The 25,340-nt window shown below is 43.9% G+C and overlaps 1 protein-coding gene and 1 long non-coding RNA gene across 2 annotated transcripts in view; one reads left to right on the top strand and one right to left on the bottom strand.

Moving 5' to 3' along the window:
• Window positions 1-4,074: 4,074 nt before the first annotated feature.
• Window positions 4,075-25,340, bottom strand: part of LOC104610243 (uncharacterized) — a 36,640-nt gene continuing 15,374 nt past the window's right edge. The window contains exon 2 of the long non-coding RNA XR_737412.3: window positions 4,075-4,444. This is a non-coding gene — a long non-coding RNA (uncharacterized LOC104610243). The remainder of the gene's footprint in view (window positions 4,445-25,340) is intronic.
• On the top strand, window positions 10,901-12,522 carry LOC148801387 (uncharacterized). Its single transcript, XM_088900525.1, has 2 exons — window positions 10,901-12,104; window positions 12,395-12,522. The coding sequence occupies exons 1-2, from the start codon at window positions 11,039-11,041 to the stop codon at window positions 12,430-12,432; spliced, it is 1,104 nt and encodes a 367-aa protein (XP_088756651.1). The 5' UTR covers window positions 10,901-11,038; the 3' UTR covers window positions 12,433-12,522.

The raw sequence follows: 25,340 nt of genomic DNA, 5'->3' as shown, positions 1-25,340 counted from the left end.
CCTACTCCATAGTCCATCAAGAACTTCATCGCCAAATAGTAGGTCGATAGCACGGCTCTGAGGGTGTGCAGGATAGGTCATCCCAAAATGGCATTGTACGATGAGGTTGTAGCCACCACTAGGAAGTCGTGATTGAAGCGGACTTTGTTTGGTGCAGAGCCCACTATCACTAGCAGATTAATTTGGCCTAGGAAGTCGATAGCACGGCTCTGAGGGTTGCACCACTTCTCCATTGAAACCGACTATAGGGACATCGGCCAGAAGCATATCCTTCCTCTCTAGTTCCATCTACTCGAGTGCCTCCAAAAATAGTACGTCTTTCGAGCTACCAGAATCAACCAAAATCCGTTTTAGATTCCACGTGTGTCATCCTCGATGAAGTAGATCACCTCTTCAACACGAGGGTGCTTTGGCAGGTTCTCTTTGTGCATGAGCTCCCAGACTGAGTTTTTGCCAGCCAAGGTACTTCAACTTGCAACTATTAACCTACCCGTGATCATGTTTATGATGCCATGAAGGGGTCAGTCTTCTAGTGATGGGTCCATGGCAGCTTATCTCTCCTTGGCAGTGGATCGTTTCTTGGTTTGTCGGTCGCATCCTCTTGCTTGATGAATTTCTTAAGGTAACCTCTTCTGATCAACTCCTCAATCTCGTCTTTGAGGTTACGACAATTCTCGGTGATGTGCCCCATGTCCCTACGGAAGTGGCATTACTTGTTGGGGTTGCGGTTGGTCGGATCTCCCCTCATCTGCGGTGGCCATCTAGCATACTCAACCGACTTAATCTGCATCAGGATCTCTCCTCTCTTTGCGTTCAAGGCAATGTAGTTCTTGTTTTGCACAAGAGGAGCCCAAGAGCGCTGACCTGACGACTTGTTGCTCCTATAGAGAGAGCTGCTTTAGCAATGCAATGATTTGCTACATTAGCTATGAGGCGACCTATTGCGTCTTGGAGACTTGCTCTTCTTCCTCTGCTTATTGCTTCCTTGGTCGTCCTCTGACCTCTTCCACTTTCCACTCAACTCTAACCGGGACCCAAGCGCTTCCTCGGCCTTTGTAAACTTGGCGGGCTGGTCGAGGAACTCCTCCTTGGTGCTTGGAGGCTTCAACTCAACCTCCCAACACAAGTCAAGGTACTAGACATCGTTAACTACCACGATGAGCTAGACAACGGGGTTGAGGTTAGGGATCTGTAGCCGTTCCAAGTTGAACTATTTGATGTAGTCCCGAAGCGTCTCATCATGGCATTGGACTACGTTGAGGAGGTTGGTTGCTGACTTCAGACACTGCTTGCTCATCACAAAGTGGGTGGTGAAGACATCAGCGAACTGCCTCAAATTCTTGATTGAACCCACAGCCAATCCCGAGTAGAACATCCGAGCTATGCCTCAGAAAGTGGTCAGGAAGACCATGCATAGGCTCACATCGGTGGCCCCGTAATGTTGCATCAATGCATGGAATCTGCCGAGGTGTTCAACCAAGTCGGTATTGCCATCATAGGACTCCAAGTTGGGGGCCTTGAAGTCCTTGGGCCGTGGGGCCATGAGGATTCGGCTGCCAGCAGAGACGTGCGGGATACGTGTTGTGTAGACGAATTCTACTTTCTCAAATTAGAACTACTCCCATCTAGACCCCATCTTGGAGAGGACATTAGGATTTAATCATTGATGGCCGGTTCCCCCATGATGGGTTGGGCTTCCCTTTTTCTTATGAGAAGGTTCACAAGTCAATTTCAAGGAACTCACACACTAGCTTTTTTTGAAGCTGTAAGGCACTAATGGATAACCAACTTGGGGAAACTTTACTAACAAAGAAAACAAATTGGAAAGTATCATTTGTTATTTTTATATTATTATTTTTGGAAAAAAAAGTGATGAAGATATTTCTTAAGTTATTACCTGGTGGATACTAAAGGATCATAACACGACCCCATGACTGAACTATGTCTAAGCTTCGATTTGAGTATAGGGAGGTTGTAAGGCGTGCAAAGGAAGACCGAAAGAGTTTAAAAAATAGGGTTTGGAGGATAAGATGGTCGAAGGATGACTGGACTGTTCAAATATTATAGGACCAGATGACTCTAAGGGATTTAGACTAAAATTGAACTGTTCAACAGGTCCTATAGTAGAACTTCGAGTAGGACGACCAAAGGATAACTTAGACATGTTTCGTGAACACTAGGTTTCAGTTTGATGTCTTAACGGACTTTTACGAAATTAGGTTTGGATTGAACCGGTGAATGAGTCAAAGCACTAATTGGGCCTATCATGGGTTGAGACGAACCAATTACTTGGATATCCAATCTTGTGTTATAAATAATCAAGCCAAAATGACATAAGGTTATAAGACGAAACAACTACATGGGCCTATCATGGGCTACGGGTTAAACAAAATGATAATTAAACAAATCTCCAAGATGGGGAGTACTGGAAAACGATTAGATGGACATAAATACTACCGAATGGTCATCTTAATGGGTCAATGATCGAGGATGGAATAAAATAGGAACGAATAGGTTGGAAAATTATGGGCTAAGGGTCAAACTAAGGGGTCTTTGAGTTGTAGTTATGACTAGGGTACAAATTCAAGATGGGCCCATCATGCGCTACGTGTCATAGATGACAGAACGATTAGATGGCATTATAATAGGCTATGGGATCATACCAAAAGGACTTGGTATGATAAGGATGTGGATGAAATCCTGTGGAAATCCCATTAAACGAGGTAGAACATGAGGAGTCTCTAGGGGGACATTTCAATCCAATTCCTTCATGGCACCAAAACCCATCTTATGCACCTACAAATCACAAGGCCAAGCTTTCTTCTACTAAACCACTATAAAAGCCCAACTGTTGAAATGTATATTCAATTTTGATGATGTAACTATGATCATTGGATATCATAGTCATACTCAAACTATCACGAAGATTGAAGAAAAAAGACATAATACATGCAGCATAGAGATACAAATATGCTGATAAAAACAAAGAACTCATTACAACATAGTTGATTAAAATTGAATATGGATACGGATACGGATAATTTGGATATGAATACGGATACGGATACGGATACAAATATGTTTTGGAAATGCATGGATACACTAAAGATATATATACAAATTCCACAAACATATTTGTAACACTAAATTTAAGACTAAAATAGTCATTAATAGTTTTTAAATACATAAAAACGTATATTCTAATGGTTATATAAAGAAAAATATTACAATTAGCATACCAAGATGCTTAGATATTATATAATTTTATTTATAATGCATCAATCAAGTCCAAGACACTAAACAAATGCACCTATTATATTTTAATTATTGTATCAATTATTTTTTTATTTTACCATTTTATTTATTTTTGATCATTACCATTTTAATTTTTTTTAACATTAACAAAAAATCAAAAGAATGTTAAATTCTCAAGTGCAAATTAAAATATCAATTAATAATTTATAAAAATATAATAAAATTATAATCTTAACTTAAAGTATATCAAATTTGTTAAAATTTCTGATATATCATATACAAATTCATGATTTTTACTTACTAAAATAATTCTTCTATTATTAATATTTTTATTTATACGTCATATGAAACAAAAAAAAATCATTTTTTGAAATAAATGTAGATTAATGGATTTGATAGATTCTATTTAATATTATTTTTTTCAATATTTTTGTAAACAATATTTTTGTTTTTTGTAAATAATAAATATATTGTTATTACTTATTAATGTAAATTAAAATATTAATTAATAATTTATAAAAATGTATAAAAATTTTAAGATATGCAAATTTATAAATTTTAAAGATTTAAAATATTTTATTTGTGTAAATTTCTTGATATTAAAAATCATCATTTTATTAAATTTGGATTTGATAGATTATTTGATATTAATATATAAAGTACTATTTTTGAATATTATTGCTTTGAATAGTTAAGAGTTAAATATAAACATGTGTTCTTTTAAATTGCATGTAGATAAAATGTTATAAAATGTATTTTATATCACTAATTACCACAAGACGAAGTGTGGTGGTTTAAAATTGCGACGAAGTGACCTGAGTTCGAGTCATTGTATTCCACTTTTTACTGACAATAGAGATCCAGAGTACATGTATCGATCCGTATTGGTGTGTATCAACCGATACACATCCATATCAGTTCAATACAAACAACATATGGGATACATTTCTTTTCGTAGTGTATCCCATACCGCTACTGACCGATACCGATACAATACGCCCCATATCGGGCATATCATGTCGATATTTAAATCCTTGGTTACAGCCAGGGTTGTTTACAAACATTTATCTTAAAAATGGTATAGCATAAAATAACCAAATATAAGCTTACAACAGGACGATCATGCATACCCAAAAGATGAAGGAACTCAAGCCAATCCACTAAAAGGACACCAATGAACTCCAAATAGCTGCAAAGAGAGACTCATAAACCAAGGATATAAGAAAGGTGGTAAATGATAGAAATTATGCATACAGTTATGCATAAAATGTTCTAATAAATAACTGCAGGAAAACAAATCCAAATTGCAAGAGGATATTTAATAGATTCAGCACTGAAAAGAAAAGAAATGAACTAGTAACATTTTTTTGAACAGCAAGAAAAAGGTTAACATTTCACCCAAAATTACAGAAGCCATAAAACAATTCCCAATAACAAAAATACTATAAAGCCCCAAAAAAAACAAGTTAACGTTTCATTCCATGTAATCTTTTCAGAGTATATTTGTAGTCAAAAGAATGGGAGAAAGAAAACAAGCATACTACAGCTTAAAGAAAAAAGAAAAAGGAGGAAAAAGTACAAGGAATATAGGAACCTAAAACTACTACTCACAACAAGAGCAAGTCAGCAACCTTAATTTTCCCGATTAACACACAACCTAACAGAAAGCAAGTAGAAAATCAAGAAGACAGATAACAATACAATTAATATGGATCTGGTTTCTTTCTTAGTGTATGATTTTCCACACCAAATGAATTGGCATAATTAACATGGTCAAGCTAATTGTCGTGAAAAAGGCCATTACCCAATGTTAGTCTCAGTTATCTGGGTAATGATCAAAGGTTCAAAATTTCTTCCATTATTACAAATGTACCATATCTATGGTACAGAAAAAGATTGGAAAAGATAATTATCCTTACAGAAAGGAAAACATCTGTTCATGTGCAAGAGAGAGGAATCTGTACATGACATATCCACAAGAAACAAAAAGGAAAACATCTGTTCAAGTGGCACCACGGGTCCATGTCATCATAAGCCCCAATGTAGCAGATGGATGCAAAAAAATGTGTCAGTATCACTCCCCTGCGATCCTTGTAAAAGGGCTGAGATCTCTATTGTCAATGAATCTGTTGCTCCAATTAGACCAGAATAAAGTGTCAGTATCACACTCCCCTACGATCTCTGAAAATTCCCCCTATACCCAAGGAGCAGGGTTCCCACAGGAGATTCCATCAAAGTTTTTTTTTTTTTTTTTTTGAAAAAGGTTAAGCTAAAATTTTATTAAAAGAAGCCAATAGTACAACAGATAGGCAGATAGGCAGGGCAACATACTAACAAAAGCCCACTCCAGGGACATCAAACATTCCACAACACTAAACCATTACAAATATGGGGCAATGGCAAATCAGCAAAATCTCTAGATACTGATTCCCAGGAACCAATTCTTCCAATCACTTCATTGATCGACTCGTCCACACATCTCAATCTTTGGGGAAGACTATTGTTTCTGTAAGCCCAAATAAATTGTCTAAATGATGGCTGCAGGTATAAGCTGCCAGAAGATCTTCCCCTTGGCAGAACAACCAGTGTGCCAAGCCCTTACAAGATCCAACAGGGTACGAGGCAAAACCCATGGCAGATTTGCAGCACCAAGAAAATAATGCCAGATTTTATCAGCTAACTAGTAATGCAGAACTAGGTGGTTAGCATGCTGTATGGCCTGGTTATATAGAGTTCACAGTTCTGGTCAGCTATCTGTACCCCTCTAGATTGCAGGAAGTCTTGTTGAGGCATTTCTCTAACATGGCTAACCATAGCAAGAGGGGAACAATGTATTGCGGGTACTGCTAAGAGATTTTACAAAAGACATAACAAAAAAGAGACCATCTTTTCCCATTTCCAGCACCACTCATCATCACAACCTGGTCTCAAAATCTGGTTCCATAGCCTCTAAAACAAGTCTTAACAGGTCAGCTAATTCCCAGCCATGCAGCTGTCTTCTCAATTTAGGGGAGCTTCCATCAAAGTTTAATTTAATTCTGTTGTGGCTAGGAAAACCACATAACTTGCACTGCCAACTCCAGTGTAGAAGAAGCTACTATTAATCCCCATCCTCTGATTAAATCGACCATAGAATAATCATTGAAGACTCCAACCATTATTAAAGGTGCAGACTCCTTCAAGCAGGTCACTGAGTACCAACTCTTTATAGGTCCTCTAGGTACTTACTTAATCAAAGTGGTCAAGGCATTGCTTAGGCAAATAGGCAAATAGACACCCTTGGTTGAGATCCTTGGCTAAACGCCTTGACTTTTCGCAACAAGGTAGCTGCACACTTGGGCAACCAAAATGACAAGCTGAGCACCTTATAATAATATCATTCATATTGCTACATCTTAGTAATATTTGTAGTAATGCATTCAATTATATGCTATATATCATTTATAGTTTGTTTTATAGTTTTACTACTTGATGATGCGCAATCCAGTCGGTCCTAGCTGTCAGTAACCTTGCCTCTAACGGAGCGGGAGATGCCTGAAACAGGGAGGAAACAAGAGATCCCCGGGGGAGGAACCCGGTGGGAATGCTCCGACACTCAAGTTAGCACTCTGAGAAGGCAAGGAAGATGAGAGATTCTCTTAGACCAGAAGGCACAAAGTATCACCTTTTTTTACTCTGGGGGAAGAGGGCCTTTTATAACCGCCTTGGTGCACTCACTCCCAAGCCTCTGCCAGATCAGGTATAACCGCCACTGTCTTCTCTGTCAGAGACGTCTCTGCAACGACTGAGATGGCAGTAGCAAGTGGCCGTTGGAGTGTGTGATTGTCATGTGTCAGATCCCTGATCAGTCAGGCACGCCGCCTCAGATTGTGGACTTCTTTGGTGTCAGGTACGGTCGTTCAGTCACACGCCCTGGAGCCGAGGTGCCGGAGTGGTGCATGAGGTGAAGTCTTGAGTTCGGACAGGAGTGTGGCCTGGACTTACCCGAGGTGGGTCAGTCCGGGCTTTGCCTTTCGTGGTGTTCCTTGTAGAGCTCAGGATTTCTAAGGAAAGCTCGGGTTCTACCTCCTAGGAAGCACGGGTTCTCTTTGGGGAGCTCGAGGCCTCTCCTTGGGGAGCTCGGGCCTCTTCTTGGGCTATGGCTATGTCGCTGTGCCGAGTTGACGCTCCTGCCATGTCATACCCGGTTGCCTCCACGTGTCACGCGGCCAAGGGGTCAGGCCAAATCCCCCTCCATCAATTGCCCCCCACTCCCCGTGCCCGGGGTCTTGACCCGGCGCGGGGAGTTCACGGGATGACAGGTGGATTTGCCTCCTGGCGCGCTTCGTCCATCTCGATGATCCTCCGGTCTGACCCGCCTATGCCTTTGGCTTGATCAGGGTTAGCTCGGCTCGACCAAGGGTCAAACCGGGTCGCGTACTGCTCACACGCGGACGTCAAATGATTATTAGATTTCGGACGTCAAAAATTTGCGCTAAACTGATTTCACCTCGGGGGTCGTGCAGCCGGTTTTCCTGAGAGCCGTTGGATGGCTTTGATCTTGGCTGTTGATGCACGGGTATAGCGGCTATAAATAGTGGGGGTCCTGGTCACTTTTCCCTCGCCATAGTCTTCAGCACTTGTTCTTTGAGCTCGCGTCCAAGGTCTTCAGCTCGTGTCACTTTTCCTAGTTCGGTAGCTTTTCCTTGGTGAGTCCCCTTAGCTTTTCTGATTCCTTTCCTTTCAATGTCTAGTTCAGGTAGCTTAGATAGTCTTCTAGGAGAGCCTGAGGTGGGGACCTCGGCTCGGGCTACTTCTTTCGACAGCCTTCTGGATGAGCCGGAGGTAGGGCCTTCAGTCCGGGTCACCTCTGGCAGCCTAGCATCCATTTCTCGTCGAGTTCGGATGCCAGATAAGTTCGGACCTTCCACTATGACGTCTGAGAGACTTCGGTCTCTTGTTCGTCAGTTCAATCTAACCGGGGAGTACACCTATAGTTTACCTACGGGCGACTTCCCTTGGGAGCACGGTCCGGATGAGATCGTGATTTTCCGGGAGCAGCTCGTCGCCGGGGTCTTGAATCACTTCGGCATCACCGTTGGTCAACTCCACCCGAACTCCATCCTCAACGTTGTTGGGACCATCTCCCTCTGTTGTGAATATGTCCTCCCGCTAGATTTAGAAATCTTCTCCGCCCTCCTCACGCTTAAGAAGCATGCGAGCTTCCTCCCCGAGCACAGGCGGGACTACTACTTGTCTCCCCGCCCGGAGTTTAAGCTTCTACACGAGCTTCCAAGTAAGGTCCCAACATGGAAGCGGGACTACTTTGTGGTCCGAAGAGCTATGGGGTGGCCGTTCCCCACCCAATTGGAGGGCAACTATTCACGACCCCGGTGCCATGTTAGACAAGGACATGGCAGAGACCTTCCAGTCTTGGGCCCAGCTCGGGCTCGAGTGCAAAGATTACCGAGCTCCTTTCGTTGGTGTCATGGAGGAGGAGAAGACTCGTGGCGACAACTTGCTTGACGGGATGAAGAGGAGAAAGCGGGTTACTAAGCGGGCTTGCGTCGAGTCTCCTTGGGCTGTGGAGCCCAAAGTCCCAAGCCATCCTCCAGTCATCAACCTGGAGTCTCCCAGGGAGCCCGAGGTGGCCGGGCCTACTCCGGAGGTTGCGGCGGAGCCCGAGGTTGCAAAGGCTCGGGACGTCGACACTACGAAAGCTTCACACACTCAGACGGTATTCTCCAGCTCGGGGAGCCAGGAGGGGGTCGCTAGTGTGCTGACGTCGAGCTGTGCTCTCCGCAAGAGCAAAAAGGCTGTCTACCCTAGGGAGGTTTCGGAATGGGCCGACATTCCTCCAGGTCACATTGGCGCACGCGCTGCGTCTCACGCCATGGTGGTAAGTCGAAGTGGTTTCCCTTGGTGTTTTTCCTGTGCTTTATTTTTCTCTTCTTGCCGAACTGACTTGTTCTTGCTTGGCAAGTAAACTCCTCCATCCACGCCCTAACTATTCAATCGAAGAGGAACCTGAAGCGAGCACAAGCTGCCGAAGGGGCTTCCCGTGCAGCGCATACCGAGCTAAGGATAGCTCGGGAGCGGATCTATGGTCTTGAGGGTGATACTTCAGCTCAGAAGAATGCCATCGAGACCTTGACGTTGGAGAAGGTTGCAATGGATCGCGAGTTGGAGAGGCTTCGGAGGGAGAACGGGGCCTTGAGGCTTGTTGTAAAGCATCTCGCGAACTCAAAAGGGGTCTTGGAGCACGAGGTGGAATACCTTAAGGCTAATATCAAGGAGAAGTCCAAGATCTTCTTCCAAGCCATCGAGGACACTAAAGTGAAGGCCGTCGAAGATTACATCGCGTCGGAGCGCTTTGACGACCTGATTGTGGGCTCGTATCGGAGGGGTTTCAAGTTGAGCCGGTGGATGATAAGGCATACATACCCCGGACTCGACACCCGTGCCATAACCACCTCGCGTATTACTCCGGAGATGGCTCTCCAGGCTGACGGCAACCCGAACTCCGACGATGAAACAGACGCCCCGAGTGCCGCCGAAGTTCCTTCTGATGTCTTGGTCGAGGGAGGTGTGCCTCTGAAGTGATATGTACCTGTAGAGAACACTGATGTGGACCCCACTGCAGTGGTCCCCACTGTGTTCGTAGGACAGTAGTGTAGTTATTTGTTTCAGTTATAGTAGTGTCAGTTTGAGTTAGTTTGTTAATTCAGTTGTTATTTATTTCAGCTTTTATTTACTTTATTTATTATGTAAGTACTAAGGGCAGATGTGTCCTTTCCATTATGTACTAAACATAACCTATAAATATTAAGAGAGTGGCGGCGGCAGATTAGTTTAGAATCTGTCCCTCCTTTCAACAACTTGTGTTCTCTCATTTCTCTTCTATTCTCTCTCCTTTCTCTCACTTTTCTTCTGTTTTGCAAACCTAAAACCTATTAGGATTCAAGACTGATTACAGTCTTGATCTTCTACTTGGTATCAGAGCCTATCTAGGGCTTCTCATGTGTGTCTAGTCCAACCAACCACATGAGGACTAGCTAGGGCTAGAAGCTTTGAAGAAGTTTTCGGTGGCTGAATCTTGGAGATTACCAGAAGAGGTTCGCAGCAATTGAAGACTTGCCGCGGCTTGCAGAGAGTTGGTAATCAGGAAGAGGCAGCGAAGGTTAGGGTTCAGGTAACCCTAGAAGACAGTAAACCGAAGTACATAAGTTTTTTTATTGAATTTCAGAGACTGCAATCAGTCGAGATAGGTTGGACCTATCTAGAAAGAGGGGCCGAACTGTGTTCAAGTTTGTTTCTAGGGTTTGGCTTGCCGAACTGTGTTTAAGTTTGTTTCTAGGGTTTCATTGTTGGGCCGAACCCCCCTCTTTAAAGGTGATTAGTTTTTAAGGTTTCATATTGCCCTACGACAAGTCCCACTTGTGCGGACTGCTTGGAGAGTGCAGCTGAGCACTTACTTCAGACCTACAGTTGAAACCCTAAATTTGCTCTCGCAGCAGTGGGCCCCACAGTAGTGATTTCAGAAAATAGCATCTCAGATTGATAGGCTGCCTGGTACTGTGCATGCCGATTGATTTCAGACCAGATTTGAGTTGATTTCTTGCATATACTGTGATAGGCGATTGATTTCAGATCAGATTTGGGTTGGTTTCAGATCGGATCAGATCAGATTTCAGATCAGATCAGATTTGTGTTGGTTTCGGATCCGATTCTAGAGTTGCTTGTTTGACTCTGTTTTCTGGTATAGTGGCTCTAACAGTTTGTAGCCATTGAATCTTGATCAAAGATGGAGTTTAAGGGTCAGGGAGAAAGTAGTTTTGGAAACCACAGTTATGGTAGTGTATCTGAAATCGGGTTTCAAATTACAACTATGAGATTTGATGGGTCAAATTATTTGGAGTGGGCTCAATCAGCCATGATGACTATTGAAGGAAGGGGAAAACTGGGTTACCTCTTGGGAGATGTGAAAGAACCTTCCAAGGAGGACCCAACATACACCAAGTGGGTTCAAGAGAACTATTTGGTTATGGCATGGCTATGTAATTCTATGCAGTCACATATCAGCCGAAATTACTTGTGGGCAAAGACAGCCAAAGAGATATGGGATGTTGTGAAAGAAACCTATTCCCAACCCCTTAATGTTGCCAGAGCCTATGAACTGAAGTGTGAGGTGAACAGCCTTAAACAAGGAGAGAAGCCAGTTTTTGTCTACTTCTCTACCTTGAAATCCTTGTGGCATGAGATTGACCATCTAGAGACCCTTGAGTGGGAGAGTCCCAAAGATGCACAGACTCACAGAAAGCAAGTCGAGACGAATAGGGTATTTGAGTTTCTGGCTGGTTTGAATTCAGAATACGACATTGTGCGACAACAGATATTGACAAGAGATAGTGTGACCCTTTCTCAAGCATACTCCCTGGTGCATAGTGAAGAGACCAGGAGGAAAGTCATGATGCAGCCTCAGCCCTCTTTCCTAGCCTTGACAGCTATTAAACCTAAGCCAGGGGGTGACTCAGAAAGGGACCGGAAGAAGGAAGATAAACGGGATCTGGTATGTGAACATTGCAAGAAACCCAAGCACACAAAAGATACTTGTTGGAAGCTACATCCTCACTTGGTCCCAACAAAACTAAGAAATAAGAAGGGTAATGCTCATATGGCAGTGAACACTGATTCAACATCCTCATCAGGCACATCCCTAGAGACTTTAGCTGCTATTCTGGCTGCCCTCATACAGTTGGAAAAGGAAGTTGGGAGTTCAGCTCAGCCATCTCAGTCACCATCAGCTCCTGCCACATCTGCATTTGCACATTCAGGTACTCGAGCCTCAGCTTACCATGCTTCAGCTCCAGGTAATACTGATCACTGCTGGGTAATAGATTCAGGTGCATCTGACCATATGACTAGCTTGCCATCTTTGTTCACTTCTTATCACTTGTCCTCTGGCCGAGATAGAGTATCCATTGCTGATGGCTCTCTTGTTCCCATTTCGGGCAAGGGGGACATCAAGCTATCGGATACTATCTCTTTATCTTCTGTCTTGTATGTTCCTAAGCTTGATACTAACCTGCTTTCAGTTAGTAGTATTACCAAACACATGAACTGTTCAGTAACATTTTTCCCTGACCGATGTGTTTTTCAGGATTTGGAGACGAGGAAGGTGATTGGGACTGGCCGTGAGACGAACGGGATCTATCTGCTTGGAGAGAGTTCTCGTCGGGAGGAGTCAGTGGATAAGAAGTCTTTTGTTTCCCAGTCTGTGAGTTCGGTTATGCTTTGGCATAACCGATTAGGTCATTTGTCTTTTAAGTCTTTGAAGAGTCTGTTTCCTGCTTTATTTGAGTCTGTTGAGTTATCAAAGTTGAGGTGTGAGAGTTGTGAGTTTGCCAAACATTGTAGAACCTCTTATTCTTTAAGTAATAAAAGGAGTAATTCCTCTTTTGATATTGTGCATACTGATGTTTGGGGGCCATATCATATCTCCTCTATGGGTGGGTACAGATATTTTCTACTGTTTGTTGATGACCATACCCGTTTTTCTTGGGTCTATCTTATGCGTTCTCGGGATGAGGTTCCTGCTCTGACCAAAAACTTCCATCAGATGGTTCTCACTCAGTTTGGGACCAAAATCAAAGTCCTTAGATCTGATAATGCAAATGAATACTTTGCTCATCCATTGACCTCCTACCTTCTTAGCCATGTAGTTATTCACCAGAGCACTTGCCCTTATACACCACAGCAGAACGGCGTTGCCGAAAGGAAGAATAGGCATATCTTGGAGGTGGCTAGAAGCTATTCGCTTCTGGGGTGATGCTATCCTCACGACAGTTTATCTCATTAATCGAGTTCCTTCCCGGGTCCTTGATATGAGAACCCCCTTTTCCCTTCTATACCCAGACGAGGAGTTGTTCATTGTTACCCTTAAAACCTTTGGTTGTACCTGTTTCGTTCAGCTTCTCGGGCCTCATCATTCCAAGTTTGAACCTAAGGCCTCCAAATGCATTTTCCTTGGTTATGCACAAACTCAAAAGGGTTATTGCTGCTATGATCCAGTTTCAGGGAAACGTTTTGCCTCCATGGATGTCACCTTCTTTGAGGAGACACCCTATTATCCTAGGGTTTCTCCTCAGGGGGAGAGCAGTGAGAGTGGGGCTGTTTTGAGTTTCTTTCCTCCGGGGGAGAGCAGTGAGAATGCAAGTGGGGCTGTTCCTTTACCTATTCCACTGGGTAATGAAGGTTGTAGTGGTGAGGGTGGTCAGAGGGAGCCGGAGTTGAGAGTTTATCACAGGCGATGCAGGCAGGTTAATCCTAGTCTTCGACAGTCCCGGCCAGCTCCAGTTCCTTCTATGGCTCCAGATCCAGAGCCTACTGAAATACCTCTCACTATTGCCACTTCCCCTCCTGTGGATGACCTTGATCTCCCTATTGCCATTCGCAAAGGGGAACGACATTGCACCACTTCTACAGCTCACAGCATCTCACAGTTCTTATCCTATGATCGTCTGTCACCATCTTACCGGTCCTATCTCACCTCCATTGCCGATGTCCCTATTCCAAGAACAGTGCAAGAAGCCTTATCAGTTCCAGAATGGAAAGATGCAATGCAAGTCGAAATGGATGCCCTGTTGAAGAATAATACTTGGGCACTGGTTGACCCACCAAAAGGAAAGAAACCGGTGGAATGCAGATGGGTGTTCACTGTGAAGCATAATGTTGATGGCTCTATTGAAAGGTACAAAGCCCGGCTGGTTGCAAAGGGGTTCACTCAGACTTATGGTATAGACTACTTGGAGACCTTTGCCCCAGTAGCCAAGATGACCACCATCCGAGTTCTGTTATCCCTTGCAGCAAATCATTCTTGGCCCCTGTTTCAGATGGATGTTAAAAATGCCTTTCTGAATGGAGACTTACAAGAAGAGGTTTACAAGCAGTTGCCTCTTGGATTCTATGATACAGAGACAGGTAAGAAGGTTTGCCGACTGAACAAGGCATTGTATGGTTTGAAGCAATCACCTAGAGCTTGGTTTGATAGGTTCAGATTAGCCCTTGGAAAGTTTGGTTATGTACAGGCCCAGTCAGATCATACACTATTCATCAAGAGGGTGGAGTCCTCTCTGACACTACTAGCAGTATATGTTGATGATATTGTGGTGACAGGAAATGACAGTCATGAGATTGAGTCCCTCAAACAGCTCCTTCATCAAGAGTTTGAGGTGAAAGACCTTGATGCACTACGGTACTTTTTGGGTATTGAGGTTGCTAGATCCAAGTAGGGGATTTTTATCTCTCAGAGAAAATATGTTCTAGATCTGTTGGCGGAAACTGGAAAGTTGGGTGTTAAGCCAGCTGATACACCCATCGAACAAAATCACAAGATTAGGCAGAGGGTGGGGAGCCTCTTGAAGACAAAGCTATGTTCCAACGATGCCTCACTCGGCCGGATATCAGCTATGCAGTTAGTGTTGTTAGCCAGTACATGCACTCCCCTAGAACTTCTCATCTTCTTGCGGCAGAGAAAATATTAGCATACTTGAAGAGATGCCCGGGTAGAGGTATATTGCTCAAGAACAATAATCACATGAGGGTGGAAGTTTATACAGATGCCAATTGGGCTGGAAGTGTTGATGACAGAAGGTCTAAGGCAAAGTGTGGGAGGTAACCTTGTCTCTTGTGGGAGGTAACCTTGTCTCTTGGAGGTAACCTTGTCTCTTGGAGGAGTAAGAAGCAGAGTGTTGTTTCCCGCTCCAGTGCTGAAGCGGAATACAAGTCAATGGCTAATGGAGTGGCTGAAATCTTATGGCTGAGGTCACTACTTGAAGAGTTGGGTATTGACTATGAAAAGCCCTTAATGTTGTATTGTGATAATCAGGCAGCTATTAATATAGCCCACAACCCAGTGCAACATGACAAAACTAAACATATCGAAGTTGATCGACATTTTGTGCGAGAAAGGGTCACATCACAAGAAGTGTGTCTTCCGTACATCACATCTAATATGCAGCTCGCGGATATCCTCACCAAGGTTGTACCAAGGAAGAAGTTAGAGACAGACCTATCCAAGTTGGGAATGATAGATATCTACTCCCAACTTGAGGGGGAGTGTAGAGAACACTGATGTGGGCCCCACTGCAATGGTCCCCACTGTGTTCGTAGGACAGTAATGTAGTTATTTGTTTCAGTTATAGTAGTGTCAGTTTGAGTTAGTTTGTTAATTCAGTTGTTATTTATTTCAGCTTTTATTTACTTTATTTATTATGTAAGTACTAAGGGCAGATGTGTCCTTTCCATTATGTACTAAACATAACCTATAAATATTAAGAGAGTGGCAGCGCCATATTAGTTTAGAATCTGTCCCTCCTTTCAACAACTTGTGTTCTCTTGTTTCTCTTCTATTCTCTCTCCTTTCTCTCACTTTTCTTCTGTTTTGCAAACCTAAAACCTATTAGGATTCAAGACTGATTACAGTCTTGATCTTCTACTGTACCGAGCCTACGAGCACGTTTTTCTTTTGTCTTTGTATTGAATCGATTGTAAATGAAATATTGGTAATGAAATACCTTTTTTTGGTTAAGTGTTGTGCACTGTCGTTCTTTCTTTTTGCCGAAGTGACTATATTGCCGAACTATTAGAATTAGGTCCCCAAAGCGGAGGGGTTACTCAAGGCAAGTTAACATAGTAAGGCTATACGTCTGATCTGTTTTCCGCCTGGGTCAAAGTTAGAATTAAGTCCCCCGTGTTGCCTACTCTTTTGGCACTAACACTTGGTCGATGAGGTGTCGAGGTCATCATTAGCACGGCGCTTTAGCCCTTGGGCTAGAATACTCTCCTGGGGTTTGCCCACGCCGAAGAGGCAACTGGGTCTTACGGTGCCGAGGTCCTTGTTAGCTCGGCATTTTGGCCCTTAGGCTCTTGGAGCGACTTATAGTCCACTTAGTTCGGCAATTTATAGGTAATATCGCCTTAACTTGACGATATTCCATGCCCGAGGTATTTGTTTTTCCTCTAGGGATTCGAGCTCGTACGCTCCTCCGAACGCTCTCTTTACTCAGTAGGGTCCTTCCCAGTTAGGTCCGAGTTTGCCAACGCCGGGCTCAGGTACCATGACCTTGCGGAAAACCAAGTCGTCGACGCGGAAGTTTCACTTCTTGACTCTGGCATTGTAGTACCGAGCTACCCTTTGTTGGTACGCTGCGATCCTGATGTAGGCGAGGTCCCTCACCTCGTCGAGTAGGTCAAGGTTGGTACGTAGCTCGTCTTCATTGGTCTTGTCGCCGTACGCTTCCAGTCATAATGAGGGGATTTCGATTTCGGCTGGGATGACTACCTCTGTGCCATAGGTGAGGTTGAAGGGAGTTTCTCCGGTGGCGGTTTCCTCTTTAGTTTGGTAGGCCCATAGGACGCTGGGTAGCTCGTCCGCCCATAGTCCTATAGCTCGGTCTAGCCTGGCCTTCAGTCCGCAAAAGATAGCTCTGTTCGTGACTTCTGCTTGACCGTTTGCTTGCGGGTGTGCAACTCATGTGAAGTTCTGCCAAATTCCCATGTCATGGCCCCATTCCTGGAATTTGATATCCTCGAACTGCTTGTCGTTGTTGGAAATCAATACTCGAGGTAATCCGAAACGGCACACAATGTTCTTCCAAAAGAAGTTCTGAACGTTTCAGGCCGTGATTGTTACGAGAGGTTCAGCTTCTACCCACTTTGTGAAGTAATCTACCGCCACTACTAGGAACTTCCTCCCACCTGCTGTTGGCGGGAATGGTCCAAGTATGTCAATGCCCCATTGCGCGAAGGGCCATGGACTGGTGAGATACTTGGGATCGGCGGTGGGCTGATGGTGGATATTGGCATGCTTCTGGCACTTATCACATTTTCTGACTAACTCAACAGCGTCTACTTTCCTTGTTAGCCAATAGTACCCTTGCCGTAGTGCTTTTTGAGCAAGGGCCCTGCCCACCAGGTGTCCGCCGCACAGGCCCTCATGAATGTCGTGGAGCACAAGCTCGGCTTCGGGAGGCCGCAAGCAGCGCAGGTAGGGGAGCGTGTAGGATCTTCGGTACAACCGCCCCACAAGCCCTCCTGGTGGCATTGCGGTCTGCGGGAAGGGTCCCATGTAGCAGGAAGCTCACAAGTGGATCGATCCAGCTCGGCTCTACTTGGACAATAGGAGTTACCTCCTCGGCTCTGCTTGGATCTCATACACACTCCAGAGAGAAGAGAAGCAATTCAGCCATTTTCGTCCCAAGAGTTCTCCTCCAGCCGCTGCCATTCTTTCTGGCAAGATTCGATCTTTGAAGAAGAAAGAAATCAAGAAATCAATTCTTGGCATCAGTCTTACAGAAAAGACTGAAAAAGATTTGGTGCTCAGAGTTTCCAGAGGATTCTTGAGAATGATCCAATGTGTAGGACGCACTCTGTTGGTTCCGTTCCACATACAGCTGTGTCATCTTTGGGCGTGAACACCAACTTTGGGAGATATTGCTTCTCTGGATCAGGTATAATTCCTCCCTTCCCTTTTGGTTCAGATCTGGTTCGATTATGATTCAAGTAGGATCCTTGAATATTGTATTCTAAATTTAGGAAATACGATTCCCAGTTGGGAGAAGGTAGGAAAATTTTTGAAATTCACCCACCCATTCCGCAATCTTTATGGCGTCCATTAGATGGATCCTACCATTCTTTCAGTGGTATCAGAGCCACAGGTTCGAATCTTGAACCAAAAGAAAATTAGATCTGAACCTGCACAGATGGACAGAAGATGTTGTGCCAAGATATGCGCAAATAGGTTTCTTTTTTTTCAAGAAACTGTTTCTTGTTAAGGGCGCACCCTTTTTCCTTTTTATTTATTTATTTTATTCAATTCGATCTGTAAATATTATTTTTTTTATTTTCTAGACTGAATGTATAGGATTTGATCAAGAATGTAATTAATTAATAGAAATAGGATTTCTAATTCTTTTATTTTCTTGATTAAAGAAGAAGGAAGAAGGCGGCGCTAGAAATTTGCAGATGGAGAAATCGCTTTCTGCGATTTGCAGTTTGTGAAACTGCAACCCTAGTGATTAACCTCTGTTTTGCAGGTGGTGCGAACAATCCATATTTGATTTGTGATTGTTTAAACTCAAAATTAATTAATTTCAGATCTTTCATGGATCAACTCTTGAATTGAAAATCAGTTTCGGACAATTTCGTACTAGATTGGACCAAAACTGTTTGGACCAAATCTAGGCTTCGAAGGGGACTGTTTTCAGACCATTTTTCTCACACTTTCTGTTCCAAATCAGATGTTCAATTACAGGGATTAATTCGGCCCACCCGTAAAGCCCAGTTTTAAATGGTTAAAACTGCAAAAAGCCCACTCTTGTGAGGTAAGTTGTATGGGCCGAACTGCTAACTGCGATTCAGCCCATATACCTAGTCGACATTAATTGTTAATGTTATGGATTTTTAAATGGGCTATTCAATGGGCTTTACAGCAGTTAATTGATTGGATCAATTCTTCCTTTACATGTGATGTTTGGATGTTTGATGTGCTACGACCATGGGCCATAAGCACTTGGCCCATGATGACTCGTTAGTGGCTCTTTCGCACACCATGGCTGAATGCACATCATTGGATGACCCCTCCTAACTTAGTGGGCCCCACAACCCTGAAAAGGGATGCGTACGGAAACCCTAGCCACTTAAGACCCACCAGAAATCTGACTTTATGAAAGTCAATGGGAGCCACTCTGGTTTGACCTAAAATTAGAACTAGGGCGTAATTTTGTTCCCTCCGGCAAATATGAGTGCATGTGATAGGGAGATCCATATGATGGACTCTCTAAAGGCCTTCCGTCATTAGCACAATGATGGGTCTTTCAGTAATGAGGAAACGCACCATAAAATTGAGCTATCCAATTGTTGTTGGATCTGTCAGAGTGTTTCATAAGATGATAGAGGCGTCATAGACCAAAGTGGGAGGGGCTTCACCAGAAAATGGGAACTCTCTCACAGTACCTTGGCATAACCTGAATATGATGGGTGAGCACTCACTGGACAAAAAGGTTTACCTGAAAACGGCTCTGAACCTTGTTTGACAGAGGCCAAAGGGAAACTCATTCGATGAGTGGATATGATCCATCACAGAAAGGTGGTGGGGTTATGCAGCTGAAACAGTTGGCTTCACGCACCCCATGTGATTTCCCACATTTCCAGAGACATTTCGTCGTCTCCGTGAATGAGAAAGGAGGGAAATCTCAGAGATGAACAAATGGGAATGGAACATAGATTAAAAACCATATCTATGTAGGTAATATGAATCAAACTAAGGTTGTGGACTAACGTCTTTGTTGTTTTATCGGAAAATGGCAAACGGTCAATTCGCAAAACTTCTAGACGATATCAAGCTTAAGGGCCCAAACTATGCCGACTGGTATAGAAATTTTATGCTGGTCCTAACTTCCGAAAAGTTAGATAAGGTGGTGAAAAATCCTACCCCGGAGCGTCTTGGTGATAGGGCTTCTGAGGCCTGTAGGAGAGACTACCAAGATTGGGAGGATAAGAACTCCCTAGCCCGCTGCTTTGTCATTGCCTCACTGGACAACTCAATACAGAGGCAGTTCGATCAGATCGAACTAGCCAAGGACATATTGGACAGTCTAAAGACAATGTATGAAGAGCAGAACCGTTCTACTCGACAAAAGGTCCTGAAACTGTTCATGACCACGCAGACGTCCAAAGGGCAGAAAGTTCATTACCATTGTCTTTGGATGATGGGCTACATTAACGAACTCGAAGCCCTTGGATCCGGGCTAGATCTTGGCATGCAAGTGGATGCCATCTGAATTCTTTGCCCTCTTCCTTCAATGCGTTCACAATGAACTACAACATGAATAAGCTGAATGTCAGCGTCCAGGAACTCAGCAATATGTTGCAGAGGGTCGAGGATCTACTCAAGAAGGATGAGCCTGTGGTTCTGCTTGCAAATCGGGCAAAAAAAGAGAGGCAAAGAAGCCCCAGAAAGCTGCCAAGCCTAAGAAGCAGAAGAAGAACAAGGCATCTGATGTCTGTCACTTCTGCAAGCAGACAGGCCACTGGAAGAGGAACTGTCCTGCCTACCTGGAATCTAAGAAAGGGGTTCAAAGTTAATAGAAGATTGAGTGAAGGCAAAGTGAGTATTCTTGGGAACGACTGCAAGTGTTGCAGCTGTGGCAATAGGAACCGTAGAATTAGTCTTTAGAGGAGTGCTTGTACTTAAAGTTTGTCTTTATGTACAGAACTTAAGAAGAAATTTAATTTTTGTTTCTAAACTGTGTGCTGACGGATATACTGTTTATTTTAGTAATATAATTACTGTTAAACGGAATAACAAATTCATCGCATGCGGGGAACTGGAGAACGGTCTCTATGTTCTACATCCTTCTCTGGAAACTAACTTAACCGAAACTACGTCGGTCGAAAATCCCAAGAAAAGGACTCGTGATACAGTAAATCCCACGTGCCTCTGGCATTACCGACTTGGCCATATCGGTGTTGACCGAATCACAAGGCTAGTAAGGATGGTCCTTTGGATTTTCTAACCGTAGAAGATCTTCCCACTTGTGAACCTTGCCTCCAAGGTAAGATGACTAAGCGCCCATTTGACGGTAAACCTGAAAGATCTGCAGGCACACTTGACCTGATACATACTGATGTATGTGGTCCCCTGAGTGTTAGGACACGGAATCAACATGTGTATTTCATCACCTTTACAGATGATTTTTCACGATATGGTTATGTGTACCTAATGAGACACAAGTCTGAGTCTTTTGAAAAGTTCAAAGAGTTCAAACAGAAAGTCGAGAAACAGTTAGGGAGAGAAATTAAGGCCCTTCGATCGGATCGAAGTGGCGAGTATCTCTGACGAATTTAGGGACTACTTAAAGGTCAACAGGATAGTGTCAGAATTAGCTCCTCCTACTACACCTCAACTCAACGGTGTTTCAGAGAGGAGGAATAGGACCTTGTTGGACATGGTTCGGTCACTTCTCGTACGCTCAAAATTACCCACATCCTTTTGGGGATACGCATTAGAGACTGCTATCCCATATGAACTATGGACCGGAAGAAAGCCAAGTGTAAGACACTTGAAAATTTGGGGTTGTCCTGCACACGTTAAAAGAAAAGTGCGGACAAGTTGGAGTCCAAAACCAGCCGTTGCCTATTTATAGGCTACTCGAAAGATTCGGTGGGTTATCTATTCTATGACCCAAGTGAGCAGAAAGTGTTCTGCAGTCGAAATGCCTAATTCTTAGAAACTGAATTCATCCTGGACACCCATCGTCAGGAAATAGTTCTTAATGAGGAGAGCTCAGGAGCAATGGGAGATGTCCCACAAGTTCCAGGTAGTGACCAACCTAGAAGATCCACTCGGGTATCCAGGCCACCAGTCTGATATGGTTATGACCAGGTGGAAGCCTTGACTAGTGAGGAGGATCCCGTAACTTACACGGAAGCTATGTTAGACATAGATTCCCAGAAGTGGGTGGAGGCCATGAGAGCTGAGATGGACTCGATGGAAACCAATGGAGTCTGGACTCTGGTAGATCTGCCCTCAGGGGTAAAAGCAGTTGGTTGCAAGTGGATCTACAAGAGGAAGAAGGGCCCCGATGGCAGGATTGAGACCTACAAAGCTCGATTAGTGGCGAAAGGATATACTCAGAAAGAAGGCATCGATTATGAGGAAACCTTTTCGCCCGTGGTCATGCTTAAATCCATTAGGATCCTGCTAGCTGTAGCAGCATACCATGACTACGAGATTTGGCAGATGGATGTCAAAACCGCATTCCTGAATGGAGATCTTAGTGAAGATATCTACATGCAGCAGCTGCATGGCTTCATTGCTGCTGGTTAGGAGCACATGGTATGTAAACTTAATAGATCCATATATGGACTTAAGCAGGCTTCTAGGAGTTGGAACATCCGTTTTGATTCTGCAGTCAAAACGTTTGACTGAGCAGAATCTGGATGAACCCTGTGTTTACAGGAAGTCCAGTGGGGATAAGATCACCTTTTTGGTGTTGTACGTGGACGATATCCTACTCATTGGGAATGATGTAGGAATGTTGACTTCGGTTAAGGTATGGCTATCACAGCAGTTCTCCATGAAAGATCTTGGAAAAGCTTCATACATACTGGGTCTTCGACTCTATAGAGATAGATCGAAGCGGATAATTGGATTATCCCAGGCTGCTTACATTGACAAAATTGTCAAAAGATACGGCATGGAGAACTCCAAGAAAGGAAACGTTCCTTTCAGGCACGGAATCACTCTCTCCAAGAAGATGTCTCCAAAGACTTCTGAGGAGATTGAGGGCATGAGAGACATTCCCTATGCCTCAGCCGTAGGGAGCATCATGTATGCCATGTTGAGCATTCGCCCGGACATTGCTCAGGCGGTGAGTGTGGTAAGCAGATTCCAAGCCAACCCAGGGCAGGAGCATTAGACTGTTGTGAAGAACATACTCAAATACCTTCGAAGAACAAAAGAGTTTTGTCTGGTATTCGATGGTAGTTCACTACAAGTTCTAGGGTATACTGATGTCGATTTCTAGTCGGATCCAGATGATAGAAAGTCTACATCTGGGTATGTTTTCACGATAGGATCGTGTGCTGTTTGCTGGAAAAGCAGCAAACAGGGGTCCACTGCAGATTCCACAACCGAGGCCGAGTACATTGCCGCAAGTGAAGCTGCCAAGGAAGCCGTGTGGATGAAGAAATTCATACACGAATTGGGAGTGATTCGTCCAGCACATCACCCATCCCGTTGTTGTGTGACAACAATGGAGCGATCGTCCAGGCTAAAGAGCCTCGGGCCCACTCGAAGTCAAAGCACATCGAGAGGAAGTACCACGTACTACGGGAGATCGTTGGTAAAGGGGACGTCCTAATTCAGAAGGTAGCATCAGCGGATAATGTGGCAGACCCATTGACTAAGCCACTGACACAGAAGGTGTTTAAGAAACACATGGAAAGTATGGGAGTCCGGCTTGTACCAGATTGGACCTAAGTGCAAGTGAGAGCTGTTAGACAGTTTTGTATGCCCTTAGCTTCAATCCGATTTGATGTACTTTTGATATTTAGTGTAAATAAATAAAGTGCATGTTTAATTCATGTTGTTTGGTATAATTCTGTGTAAGACCCTAAAACTGGACACTTATAGAGACTCGTGTTAGTTTTAAATGTTCACAGCCATTGGATAAGTCTGGGGAGATTTATTCTGCCAAGGCTAATACTGGTGTGCCACCAAATTGTTGGGATGGCCTGTCTCGACCACCAGGGTAAGACCCAAGGCACATGCAGTATGGGATTATTCGAATCCTTGAACCGGACCAGATTTCCAATATTGCCCTGGACCTTGGAGACAGATGGGCAAAACTGAAAAGTTACACCTGACCCCTAGACTCGATAATGACACTTCCCTATGTGTCGGATCGGGCTGTCTTTGATATGCCAATCAGTGAGATCCTTAGCGGGGATCAAAACCTAAGTATGTTGGGACAGTCTGAAAATTCATCTGAGTGGGTGATCATAGTAACAGGATCAGCCCCTTCGTCGGACAAAGGTAATGATCGGAAAGGCACTCTCTCTGATGGAAACCAAACTGACGGCAGTTGATTTCAATCGTTGGAATTTTGTTTTGCAAAATTAATATACATATATATATTTGTACGGTTTCAAAATGTTTGCAAATGGTTTTAATTCCCGGGATCCATGTGAGTGGAGAGTGCGGCACTGTTCCTTGCAGCCAAGGGAGAGGTCCTCTCTTGTCGGGCAGTGCATGATCATTAAGGGCTGAGAGGTTAAGTGTAAGACCATTTAGGATAGTACCTGATGGGTTAATCTTGCACCTGCCAACAGTCCCTGGGTTTTTATAAGATGGTTTGGCCCAGGGACCACTTAATGTAAGTGTTGGGCCCATAGGGTCCATGTGATGGGCTCAGGGGTTTACTAAGCTTTTCAGGGAATTCGGCTGGGCCTTGTAATAAAGGCTGGGCCGAACCCATGTGGCTGGTGTGTAGATCAATGCTTGCGTCCCACGCCATACAAAGAAGCCCAACTGGGCAGCAGATTGGAAACTAGTTAAGAACTTAACACTTAATGGGCCAAAAGCCCATTTTGAGTTGGGCTGATATGATCACCCATCTATGGGGCGAATCTAGGATTAAAGTTAGCAAAAGGATTGGGCCTTTAACCTTATCCACTCTGGGAGACCAAATTCAAATCAGATTTGAATCTGGTAACCTCCTGATAAGATCAGGAGTAAGCTAACTTAATCTACAGATAGGATTAAGATCATCCCCTATCCAAATACTGATTTGGATTGGGAGAACTCCTAATTAGGAGGTTTCTTAATCAAGAAGAAAAGAGGAGAAACCCTAAGAGATCATAATCAGATTTCGAACCTAAGGGTTGTGTGCAAGAATCATCCTGCGAACTGAGATTGGATCTCATACACACTCCAGAGAGAAGAGAAGCAATTCAGCCATCTTCGTCCCAAGAGTTCTCCTCCAGCCGCTGCCATTCTTTCTAGCAAGATTCGATCTTTGAAGAAGAAAGAAATCAAGAAATCAATTCTTGACATCAGTCTTGCTGAAAAGACTGAAAAAGATTTGGTGCTCAGAGTTTCCAGAGGATTCTTGAGAAGGATCCAGTGTGTAGGACGCACTCTGCTGGTTCCGTTCCACATACAGTTGTGTCATCTTCAGCAGGAGCGGATCTTGGTGTCCTCTTTGGGCATGAACAACAACTTTGGGAGATACTGCTTCTCTGGATCAGGTATAATTCCTCCCTTCCCTTTTGGTTCAGATCTAGTTCGATTATGGTTCAAGTAGGATCCTTGAATATTGTATTCTAAATTTAGGGAATATACGATTCCCAGTTGGGAGAAGGTAGGAAAATTTTTGAAAATCGCCCACCCATTCCGCAACGGTCTCCTCCGTGGGCGTAGCTCGCTCATCGTTCTGTTCCACGGGTTGCTCCAGCTCGAGGTCGCTGGCCACCTTGGCTTTTCCCTTTAGGGCGGCGACGTAGCATTTGCGGGACTCAAGCTCGCCCCGCACTACCCCGAT

This window comes from Nelumbo nucifera, chromosome 3 (assembly GCF_055504915.1).
Source record: "Nelumbo nucifera cultivar China Antique chromosome 3, China Antique-T2T, whole genome shotgun sequence".
Taxonomy (NCBI): Eukaryota; Viridiplantae; Streptophyta; class Magnoliopsida; order Proteales; family Nelumbonaceae; genus Nelumbo; species Nelumbo nucifera.
The sequence above is the reverse complement of the archived record's forward strand: the minus strand, read 5'-3'. Positions and strand labels throughout refer to the sequence as shown.